Source organism: Chaetura pelagica, unplaced genomic scaffold (assembly GCF_000747805.2).
Source record: "Chaetura pelagica isolate M959 unplaced genomic scaffold, ChaPel_1.0 scaffold314, whole genome shotgun sequence".
NCBI classification, from domain to species: domain Eukaryota; kingdom Metazoa; phylum Chordata; class Aves; order Apodiformes; family Apodidae; genus Chaetura; species Chaetura pelagica.
The window spans coordinates 3,293,346-3,305,335 of NW_009953218.1; the positions used below are offsets into that span (position 1 = coordinate 3,293,346).

At 36.5% G+C, this 11,990-nt stretch overlaps 1 protein-coding gene across 1 annotated transcript in view; it reads right to left on the reverse strand.

Moving 5' to 3' along the window:
- Nucleotides 1-1,762: 1,762 nt before the first annotated feature.
- TMEM5 (transmembrane protein 5) overlaps nt 1,763-11,990 on the reverse strand; it is a 10,807-nt gene continuing 579 nt past the window's right edge. The window contains exons 2-6 of the mRNA XM_009997776.1: nt 11,679-11,858; nt 10,793-10,895; nt 6,111-6,425; nt 3,832-4,002; nt 1,763-2,741 (exon numbers count right to left, since the gene is read on the reverse strand). Of these exons, the coding sequence (XP_009996078.1) occupies nt 2,324-2,741; nt 3,832-4,002; nt 6,111-6,425; nt 10,793-10,895; nt 11,679-11,858 (1,187 nt within the window). The 3' untranslated portion in view covers nt 1,763-2,323. The remainder of the gene's footprint in view (nt 2,742-3,831; nt 4,003-6,110; nt 6,426-10,792; nt 10,896-11,678; nt 11,859-11,990) is intronic.

The window sequence follows — 11,990 nt, forward strand, 5'->3', positions numbered from 1 at the left end:
AAATACCTCTGATAATGAAACCGGTAAGAGTTATACATTCTGCATATAAATCTAAGCAGGACGCAAACCACTGTGCAATTAGCAACCTGTGTAACAGGTGATATTAAAATTGGCACTCTTGACTCCAGACAGGCTTGGTTCTGTGCAGAATTCCATGAGACACAGAACATACGGTTTTAAGAGGCCTCAAGCTCTTGTTCCATGCTCTGGGAAGCTGTGCTTAACCAGCCCAGTCTTGAACCAAAGGGCTAACTTCATTCACCTTCCAGTATTAAACAGCTGAATCGGTGAATTCTGATAAAAGCGTGGTGCACGTCTTGGCATTCCTTAAGATGTAATTACCATGAGTTCGGAAATAAACTCACACATTTACTTAGAAAACATATGAACAGCGGCACGTTTCTTCTACTGATGACTAAGTAACACACTGAACTGTTTTTCAGACTTCCAACTTGCACACAATTTTTAGGAGCTGCAGCCTCTTTTATAAGAATTGAGGCTGAAGACAAAGCATCTGGTGAAGTCTTTTCTCTTTTTTTTGCAGTTCCTTGAAATCCTGCAGGAGCACTGAGGGATCTGCTAAGTACAGGTTGAAAAACACTGCTCTAGATCATTACTCTGCAGTTTTGTAGCTTATGTAGATAGATTCTACTAGAGGGAAATTACAGCAATATTACTACACTGTTGCAGATACTCAAGCTTCCTCTAAGTGCTGGGTACTACACTGCAAATGGCTGCCTCAGAACCTCAGCTGGAAACCTGTTGTAAACTTGGTCTAACAAGGTCCACCTCTAAACAAGGGTCATCAACTCAGCTGTGTCAGCTGTACTTCCAGTTGCAGCTGAGTGGAGTATATTTGCATTGTACTGCAACAGTGTGATGCTTCAGATAAAATGGGTGGATGACAGTCATCAAAACTTCGTGTTAGACATACAATTTGGTTTAGATCATTTGTCTACTAAGTATATGGAATGCAAGCTCCTAAAAATCCAAGTATTCTGAAGCATAACTTATTCCAGATCTAGAGCAGTCACTGTGAGTATCATCCACTGCCAGCAAACTAAACCTCAGTGGTTTTATGTTTGGGGTTTTTTGGTGGTTTTGTTGTTTGGTTTTTTTGTGGTTTTGTTGTTGTTGTTGTTTTTTACACAAAAGGGATACAAGAAAACTGAAAGAAACTACTAAATGCTCTTGTATGACATGTATTTCAGAAGCAGATAGTCTCATTACATAAATGACTATTACCAAGCAGTACAGCTGTACTGGCATTTGAATTCCTGCATGAGAATGAAACTACACAGCATGCTGGTATTCAAGACAGCAAACTGGCTTAATACACCACCTTCAGTATGCCAAATTGTGTATGCAGCATCACCTCTTAGCCAAACACACTGAAAATAACACCACACACTCATTTCTCTTGTACAAGAACATTAATAGATCCCTTTGGCAGCATTTAACAAAAATCTTTGAAACTGTTTGTTGTACTTACAGTATCATAAACACGCAATATGCTACCTCTGCCATCTTTTGGAGTTGACAAGTTTCAGCAGATCTGGAGAAATCAGATAAGCTACAAGCAAATTCATTTTTAAGGGCTGGTGTTCAGAATGTGCAGCTGTAAGTGCAGGTAATGGATGCTCCTGCAGCAGAACTTCATGTCCCAAGATTAACTGAAAATGAAAAATTAATTTTGATATCTGAAATTCAAGGGGAAACATATTGCTATGAAATATTTATAAGAATGAGTCATCTATTTTTACCTTGAAATATGCATTTTTATTTCACAGTGTTTTATTAGCTTTATGGCCACATTCTTGGAGATGAAATGTCAATCAAGTAAACAGTTTACATTTTCAAAACAAGCACTTACCAGAATATATCTTAATGATTGTACTAAGCCTGGCAATTGTGCTATGATCACACTTTAATTTACATAATAAATTACTCTGTACCATTCAGCTTCCATTCTTCTCTTTTCTTCAAGCACAACTGCTACACTCATGTTGGACTTCAACAAGTTCACGTGCTGAAAGAGATTCTGCTAAAAAAATGCTGCCAGGTCACACACCAACATAGAAATTTTAAAAACAGTAATAAAATAGTTGTAATCCTTACAGATTACCATCCTGTTAAGTCAATAACGTGTCTGAAAATCATTATGGATGGAGGGCTGAACATAGCTCTTGGCCAAGCTAGCGCAGTTCTCTTGACTTCAAAAGGAATGTATCTGCCCTGTGAGATCTCTTTTGTATAAAAGCTTCCTCAGAAGGTTAATGGAAATTTAGCTTTCAATCTATTCTAGATTTTAAAAAGGGATGATTTATCCTTTATCACTGGACAAAAATGAATTTTCCAAAGTATTAATGAATTTCTGTCTCATCCATGCTTTGAAGTTTCGATACCATTCTAGAAGCTTTTTTCTCCTTTGAATCTTTTCCTGTAAGCTCATTTTTTTTTCTCTCTCCAGAACTGCAGGGAGCTCTTTCCAGTTTTTAATAAAGATAAATGGAGCCCCCATGGTTTTTAATAATTGTAATGGAGCACTGTGGTACATGGATGAATTTCCACAATCACCCAGTGTCATTACATCTTCTATAACCGGCAGAGATCCATATGAACAAGCTTCATAAATTCTATAGCATTCTGTATTTATTCCCACTGGGCACAAGGTCAAATCACTCTGCAGCAAGGCGTCTTGGTAGTTCCTGAAACTTTCATTTGTTTCTTGAGGTTGCCACCTAGGAAAGTAGAGGGGTTGAAAATTAACATCTTTTCCACAGGCACTGCAATTTAAAAAACAGAAATATGCTTTAATTTCAAGTATTTATAAAATCAAAAATTCTGTCAATGTAAAACATTTGTATTGCTATCACAATCAATAGCCTTTTAGTCTTAACTATTCTATTATTGAAATGTCACTGTTAAAAATAGATTTTAACAGTTTTTAGATATGGTCCTTTTAGGAAATTCTTAGTCCTTAGAAGTGTTAAGAGGTGAACTGAAATGCCATTTTAAATCTCCTGTATGACTTGGATGACACATGTCAATTTACTTCACAGCAGAGCTCAGCAATAGAAATACAGGGAGACACCCGATGGACTTTTTATTTTTGGCTTCAAATACTTTATATCAGTCGAGGTTTCTTCTTCAGAATTTAAGACATAAAGCAGTATGTTATCCTGAATCCCTCTGCCTGGAGTACCTCAGAACATCTCTGAGATAAGAGTTTACGTCACAGACAAAACCCATCTCCTGAGATTCTCCATCAGGATAGCTGAGGTCTTCTAAGCACTGTTGTTATACTTGTTATCAAACATTTTATAGGTGTTGCTTGGCAAAATAAAGAAATACAATCAGAACCCAATTCCTGTTAGTCAAAACATCTGTTCTATCTACTTGAAATAAAGAGATTAACAGATTAAAACCACTCTCCTATATGGAGACACATAACAAAATACAAACACAACAAAACACAACAAAATACAGATTATTTTCTTTTCTCCTAGTATGACATTAATACACAGAGTGCAAAAAACACACTTCTTCTCCCACCATAATAAAATGTATACTAGATAAAAAAGATGGTCTTTATATGCAGTATACGGAAGAGATTTTTCTGTATATTTAAAAATCTACTTTATGTAAAACATAGCAACAGAAATGCCATGACATTATGAAGATGTACATAAAAAATCTTGGCAATGTTCTCTCTTTTATTGAAGACTGGATACTTTTACTTGTACTGTTTTTAATATTCAGGAAAAGTCTATTAATAATGAACTAGACAAAAAAGTCTGAGTATTTTTACAAAGTAAATCAAAGTCTTACTGTTCTCTGGCTGCAATCCAGCAAAGTTTATCAAGCCCATCCTGCTTCAGAATTTCCATTAGCGTTTCCCTAGAAGAGTTCTTATAAACCGTACCTAAGAAATTACACAGATATGATCTTGGATCATATAGCATTGACCAGCTGGGTTCTACAACTGGAAAATTTCTGTAGCTGTAAAAAACAAGTATACATTAGATAATAATATGTTTCATGTTGAAGAAAAAACATTTTGCACCACTTCATCTTTACTGCAGCAGATTCTAAGACTGAAACCATCCCTGCATTGCCAATCACAGACAGACCTACAAGCAAACCAGCACAAGTCCTGTCCTAGAAGTTGGTCTTTATTCACTTTGTTCCCACTACATTCTTCAGAGACATTCCAGAATACATAAGTTGTCTATTGACATCAGAGATACTATGTGTGCATGTTATAAAATGTCTTTGAGAAACATGCTTTTTCAAAAGCAGCTGTTCTTGATGCCAGCACTGGTTTGACTGAAATGGCCAAGTAACAATGGAGTTTAAGTCTCAGCTACCTTGATCTCTGGGTATGCTTACCACCTAGAATACCACTGATAACCTCTCAAAGAAAAAAATCTCACTTTTATTTCAGTTGACCTCACTAGTTTTATCTTTTGGCTACTAAATAGCTTGTCGTGCAAGCTATTTAACTTGTCTTTTTGGACTCAACAACACCAGCCCAAGGTAAACCATAGCCAGTGTAAACCGTATGCCACTCTTTTAGATGTCTTTTCATCACATCAGGCCTTTTTCTCGTTTTGACTAATTTCTCATCATTTGACATCACTTATTTTGCTCAGCATGGCAGCTGGTGAAACACTGCTTCAGCTGAAGGGCTGGCTCAGTAAGTTTTTTCATTACATAAAGTTAATATTTTTTCTGGAACAGATCAATGTTACAGTTTCTGCTCCTTTGCATTCTCAAATTATGACAGATATTTCTTCTAATGTTATTATTTTTGATGGATCACTGTTCTACTTCCCTGCTGATTCCTTTTTCACAAGAACTGTACCCTGATCCAAATTCTTTACTGGTTTCAACAGTAGTTTCTATTTCCCAATTATTTCTTCATTGCTATTAGTGGTTCTCTGATGGTAGCACTTTCTTCAACTTGCCAAATTTTGATGCAAGTCTTTTCCTAGGTCTTCTACGTAATTAGTATTAATTCACTTTCAGAAAACCGTTTTTTCTTCATGCCAAATAATTTTGCAGGATTCTACAACTTTACTTTCCCTCTTCACTTTGGCAGATGTGTATATCTTTAACCACAATTTTTACAACTGTTGGTGTGCAAGGCTTGCAAAATCCCATTCTGACCTATCTTTCTCCACTGAGTTTTGCACCCTAGTTTGTAAATGTTGTTGCTTTCTGTTATCTGCCTTAATCCTGGCATCCCGAAACTCAAACTCTTGTTGCTTAGGAACTTCCAATGCCAGTAATTCTCTGACACTGTCAAGAATTCCAATTTAGTGTATTTCAATGACACTGTGAGTTCAAGCTACATATAAAAACTCCACAGTTTGCCAACTAGCTCAACACAAGATAGTGAATGAACATTCAAAACAAGATACGAAAATAATTCTGTATTCTTTTTATCTTAAGTTAAATGCTAAGTAGCTAAGACACCATTCACTCTGTTAATAAGGAGAAAGCTGGAAAAAGATACACCTAACTGAATCAAACTTTTTTCTACTTCACGTAAAGAGTTTGAGCAGCAAGTACAAAAAAAATGTTTTTGTGAGTAAGCAGTTAAGCCAGACTACATTATTGTGATAGTGTAGCATATTAATTGAAAATGTAAAGCATAGAATTTGTTGCCTTTGAAAGCCCCAATAGGGGTTAAAAAAAAAAGTTTCAGAAAAAAAAAAAGTATCACTAGTACCATCCCTTTTCTTTCCTAAACAAGCAGTAGCTGAAACCTGATTACATAAATATTATGAACTCCTGTGTCACTAGCATATATTACATGAGGAGTTACAATAAATCCCAAGAGCAAATCTACTGAAACAAGAAAAACCCACCAGACACAGGCTCATATTTTAAAGCTCCCTAAATACTAGCACTCTTTTCTTCTGTTATTGTTTTTATTGCTAAATGCAATTTCCAAAGATTCCAACGCTTAATCATTAACAGGATCATGTTCTACAACTTATTTACTATAATTGTTTTGGTTATCAGCAGTAACGTTGAGGTATTTCTCATACCTCATGCATAACAATCAAATTTCATTTGTAATTTGTGTTTATAGCACTTACGTAGCTACTCCTAAAGGCCACTGGAAAATATCTTCTTCATTCACCAACGCATAGTCATATGTAACAAAGAGTAGATTTACAAATCCTCCATGTCTTTTCAGGTATGGCTGAATCCATTCATTGTTGCACTGCTCATTTCCAAGCAGCACGACAGCTACATGCTGTATTTTGTGAGTCTGAATTAAGGTCTGTGCGTAATGCAACCACTGAGCGGCGTAAGTGATCTTTGCTTTTTCTCTTCCATTCAGAACCAGCACAACATGTTCAGCTTCAACGGAGAAGTATCCAGGAACTACAGATGGACCAGTGATGAAGCTTTGAAAACCAAAATACAAACAGTAAACACCCTTAAGACAAATTATTGAGTTTAATTCTCTAGACATCCTTAGCACACAGTCTGTGCTTGAGATGTTTTCCTTTGTTCAATAAAGTCAATGCAATATACTGCAAAATAATTTCTGTTGTTAATATCTACAGCTATAACACATAAATAAAGTTACCTTCATCCTTATTCAGGAAAAAGAAGGAGATTTAGACTTAAATGAAATTAAGTTACTTTGTCAATAGATCATACTCAAACATCAAAATGTGGGTAGAGGCTATTTTGATATTCACTAAAGGTCAAACCTTTTATTAATTCCAGTAACAACCGATTAATACAGTATGATAACAAGAGAGAGGCTCTCCCAAAAATCTCTGAGAGTATATACAAAGCTGGGTATCATTATGAGAGACAATTGGCTGGTCTGGCATACTACTTTTCTCTGAGATTGACAGCTAGTTTCAGTTCAAGTGTACCTCATGAAGAAAAATTCAGAGCAAAATCTATAAAAACTACTCCAGTGAGAACATCTGATTGACTTTAGGCAAGCACACTTCAAACCTGAGTTAAGCTGACATGCTGCTGGCTCAGTGGCATATTTTGAAGCCAAGATTCTTGAGACAAATTATTTGGAATGAAAACTTTATTAAAAGTTTATTAAAGTCTGAATGTCAGGTCAAGACTTGAATCCAAAGTTTAACAGACAAGAAGATCACTGGGATTCATGAGAGAGAACACCTTGAACATCAGCATGCCTACTATAGTGAATAGGTTATGTAGTTGATCCAATGATCATCTTGTAATAAGAGGGGGAAAGGGCTTTCTCTATGGACACAGTCTTGTGAGTCTATCAACCTTACAGGAATAACAGGATGTACTGATGGGCAAGCAATGACCTGCTACAGTTGGGAAAGAAGCACAATGGAAATCTCATCGTTGAATAATAATAATAACCACAATGCTGAGGTGGTTCTGTTAGCTCCCTGTCTGAATACAACAAGGATTGGGAAATGTAAGGGAGATTACAGAAGGTGCAAAATTAAGACATTAGCACTAAGAGATTTTCACTACTCACATGCAGGCTAGACCAATGCCTCATCAGGATGGTATGTGGAGATCACATTTTTGTACTCAATAAATTACTTGCTTACTATCAAGTCCTTATTTTTTCAGTTTTAGAACCCACACAAAAAGACTGTCAGTGTCACTCCCATCTACAAAAACAACTCGAGAGGGCTCTGGAGCAGAAAAGTAGGGCTTCCCTCTCTAGAAGTCTATTACAAATAGTAAGATTGCTGAATCTTATCAAAAGGTATGATAGGTGGATAAACACTGCTGGAAATAAGTAACTGTCTCACAAATCTGATGGAGATCTACGAGTGCGTCAAGAAGGATACAGATAACAGGGATCCAGCAAACATAGTGCATTTGGATTTTCAAAAGCTTCACCAAAGGCTGTTAAAGAAACTAAATTGCCACAAGCTATACTTGGTGGAATCCTCTGGCAGGTAAAGAAATCTTTGCTGGTTAACTCTGCTGACCAAAAGGCTTTCCTTCTGACATGAATCAAGATGGTTGCAATTTCCGTAAGGAGAACAAAAGAAAGCAACTGAAGAACTGCTGAACAACCAGGGCTAAGAGGGATGGGGGAAAGGCAGCACTGAATGTGGAAACTGAGAGGGTGTGACCCTCAGTGGAACATAAACTCAGGAATGCTCTTACTTAACAATAAGAGATGAGAAGTTTGGCACTCCCTACTCTACAACATCAATCTAGATGATAGGAGACAAGGATGTATATTGCTTCAGGCCAAGGAAAGTACTAAACCCTGCTCTCTTGCACAAATGTGCCAATATGTCACTAAAATCCACAGCTATGCAACTCCTTCTTCACTCATGTCTTTAAATAAATGTCCCTGTATTTCAAGTAAAAGTTGATATTTTTTGTATTCTTTAGGCAACTTACTTGGTAAAAACTTGAAGCATCAAAATCTGTATTAAATATGTGTATTCTCCATCATAAGTACACAAAATGGGCTTATTTGTGCAACTGTGTTCAAACGGTATTTTGGAATTTTTGTGTCTTTAGATTTGGTATTCTTTAAAAACATTAATGAGAGCACTATGTTTTAACAATACTTATCACTTACCACAAAACACTGCACAGGAGCACATAGTCTCCAAATATGTCACCTCAGCTACTTCCCTCTGGCCTCATCTAGTAATCAAATTGAGGTAATTTACCTCAGCCAGGCAATAAAGAACAATTCTAGAAAGTCTTAAAACCAGCAAGCAGCCAAGACCACGTACTAACTTTCCTCAAAAAAAAACCCAAATAAAATTATATTTTGAATTTGACTAAAAAGTAGAACTTCCGGTATTTCATTTCCAAACACTTCTCATTAAAGTAAGTCTTATTTGCATATTTTCTATACCTTGCACAAGTTCCTACTAGTCACATTTTAACCTCTCTTACGTTGGTGCCAAACTTAAAACTCTGTATTTTCACAGGATCTAGCATCCATGTTGGCTAAAATAAAGATCCTACTATCCTTGGTTCCTCTGAACGTAACAAGAACATATTTAAATGCTAGTATAGAAGACTTTATTTGAGACATCCATACCCTAAGGAACCATGTGAGGTTATTATCCATCTGAAACAGGCACACCAGAGAGAAAATAACCAAGGTCAGTCAAGCAACAGACTCATTAAGTGCAGCAAATTTTTTTCATATTATAAACAGGAATAGCAAGGGCTTGTAAAAAATCTTCATGTTCACACTGGAAGACTATCTGGTAGAGTGCCATTGATTTCTACAGCTTCTGCGATTTTAATTCTGGAAAGAAAAAAGTCTCTTCTCACCAAGATTACACTACAGGCATTGCTCCTTATTCAAAGCAAGTCTTATATCCGTTCTCCAAATCCATGAATAGAAAGCTTTATTGCTCTGTGAAGGAGACTACCAAGATGCAGTAGCATTATTCATAGTTAAATCCCTAATCTTGTAGGATCAGGTTATTTTTGCAGACAAGGAACACACCTTTTGTTTTTTAAAGAGTATGTCATCTTGTCTGTTTCCTTAGATGTACGACAGACTCTTTAATGATTCCTATGTTTAAATCAAACCTATGTGTCTTTCTAGAAAAACAATTCTCATCACTTATCAATGTAATATATGCATTACTGAAAAGATTCTATGGTCTGTACCATTGATAAAAAATTTTATACAAGAACTTCTGTGATTGCTTAAAAAAAACGCTTTCAATTCACAATCATATACTTACTTCAAACATCTGCAAGTTTCAACTGGAACTCCCTGTCTTATTGTGCAAAGAAAAAACATTTCTGAAGCAACACATTTTTCAGAACTTAAGTTCTTTTAAGGGAACTTATGCTTTTAAGCCTGAACTTTCACTTTTAAAGAAAACTTTTTAAACAGATGGGTTCTGGCACATGTGATTAAATGTTGTAGGAAAGCTATTACTGCAGACTGGAAAACTGGCCAAATAGATTAAAAATCCATCAGCTTTCACTGTATCTTTACAGAAAGCCTTAAAAATGGTTCTTAAATTCTTTAATAGGATCCCAGAGGAAAGTTCTGTTTTTACTAAATAATATAAAAGATTTGACAACAGTTTTAAAACATGCACACAGTTCCAAATCCATTTTTTAAAGGAAACAATGCTTCGAGTGTCATCTTCCTTCACATATAAAATTTTGATCTGCAAATCAAGTAGTCAGGCAGATGTTTGGTCTCACAGGTTGTTTTGTGTTATAAAGAGACACCAGTTATGGTTTTGATGGAATCCTGCTTATGAATAAATGAGTAAAATCCTTTTCCCCTGAACACAAGCGAAACCAAATAATAAGAGGCATCCTCTCACCTCACAAACCCGACCTTCTTCCAGCCCCCAAACCTAGTTCTTAAGACTTTTCTCAGAGTTGCATTTCCCCCTGTCAAGGTCTCTTGGCTGCCTTCCCTCTCAGCATTTTTAAGTTCATATGTCTTTAAAACAGACAAATCTTCATAAAACAGCATATGAAATTGATCTCATTTATATATATATATACATATGCATATATATATACATATTTGGGCTAGAATTTGCTGGTTTTATCAAGTATGTGTCTCTATGAATAAACATACCCGTCCCTTGTGGCAATTTTGAATGAGAAATTGTGTGCACAGTCCTCAGTTATCAGAACATAGCAAAACTGAAGTATTTGCAACTGGTATTGAAGTAACTGGAACTCCGAGATAGATGAAACAATGTACCTGATTTCACCGTATCACGTTAATTTTCCAATGCATAATTTGTTAAAGTTAACACAGCTGAAGTCAACATCTTGCAGCTAATACCTGAAATACGTTTTTCCTGCTTTTTGGCTTCCTCCTCTCCACTGAGCAGTCACATCAACTGGCTGAAGGTGCCCTTCAAAGATATGTTGCCAAAGATAAAGACCTACATAAGTGAAAATGAGAGAGAATCTGAATGCACAGATCTTGCCTATTCTAAACTTCCAGCAAATAAGGAAAAAGTGTTTCTGGGAAATGAAAGAGCGTAACCACTTGGGGGGAAAAAATTCAGAGCTTCCTACACAATATAGACATTGTTTGCAAATTCCATATGACATCAGATTTCTGTGATAGAACACATCACTCTGTAATATACCAATACATTCTACAGTTCTACATGACAGTTCAACTGAAGTTGGAAATCCCACATTTTAAAAAAAGCTAAAATAAGAACAAAGCTATGCCTTCAGCAGTAGTTAAAGAGCTTCAGAGGACCCCAGTTTAGGTAGAAACCTGGTGCCTTCTGCAACAGAAGAAATTTTGAGTACAGAAAATGCGTATTTCTCACTGTGCAATGCTTTATTTCATAAAGCGTAAGCATAACAAAAAAAATTATTCTTTTACAACCAAGTAAGAGGTCTGTCCTCATGCTGCACTGTAAACAGGACTGGATTAAAATAGCAGCAGTGCCTCTGTGCCATTTGAACCATTTCCTTTGACAGATACTAAAAAACAGCCATGAAAAGAACTACACAAATCAACTGGCATCTAACTAGTCTAATACTGGCACTAACAAAATTCTCAGTAACAGCTACCACTTCCTTAATAATCTCCATGTACATATGTCCGTATTATTTAACCATCTACATAAATTTCAGTCATTTAAAAAAGGCAAAGTGCTGTTTTAGAATGCTTAAGTGATTAACAGACATTGATTACAGCCGCTTACCAATTGCTGCTTTACCCCAAATCTGCACTCTCAGGCTAGTTTGCTCTAGATGAGACCTCGCACGTTTCATCATCTTAAGATAAGCTTCGTATCTCTGCTGAGAAGCAGCGTGTTCATTTTTCTCATCCGCTTCCCACGGGTTCCACTCCTCATTTCCCAAGGCAACATGATCTAGGAAACCCAAAGGCACAATTTACATTAAAAAAAAAAAGGTTGGCAAGTTCCTAAGACCGACGGACTGTCCGGCACCCGGGGCTCCAGGGCCACCCGGGGCTCCAGGGCCGCCCGGGGCCCGCGGCCTCACAAGGCACC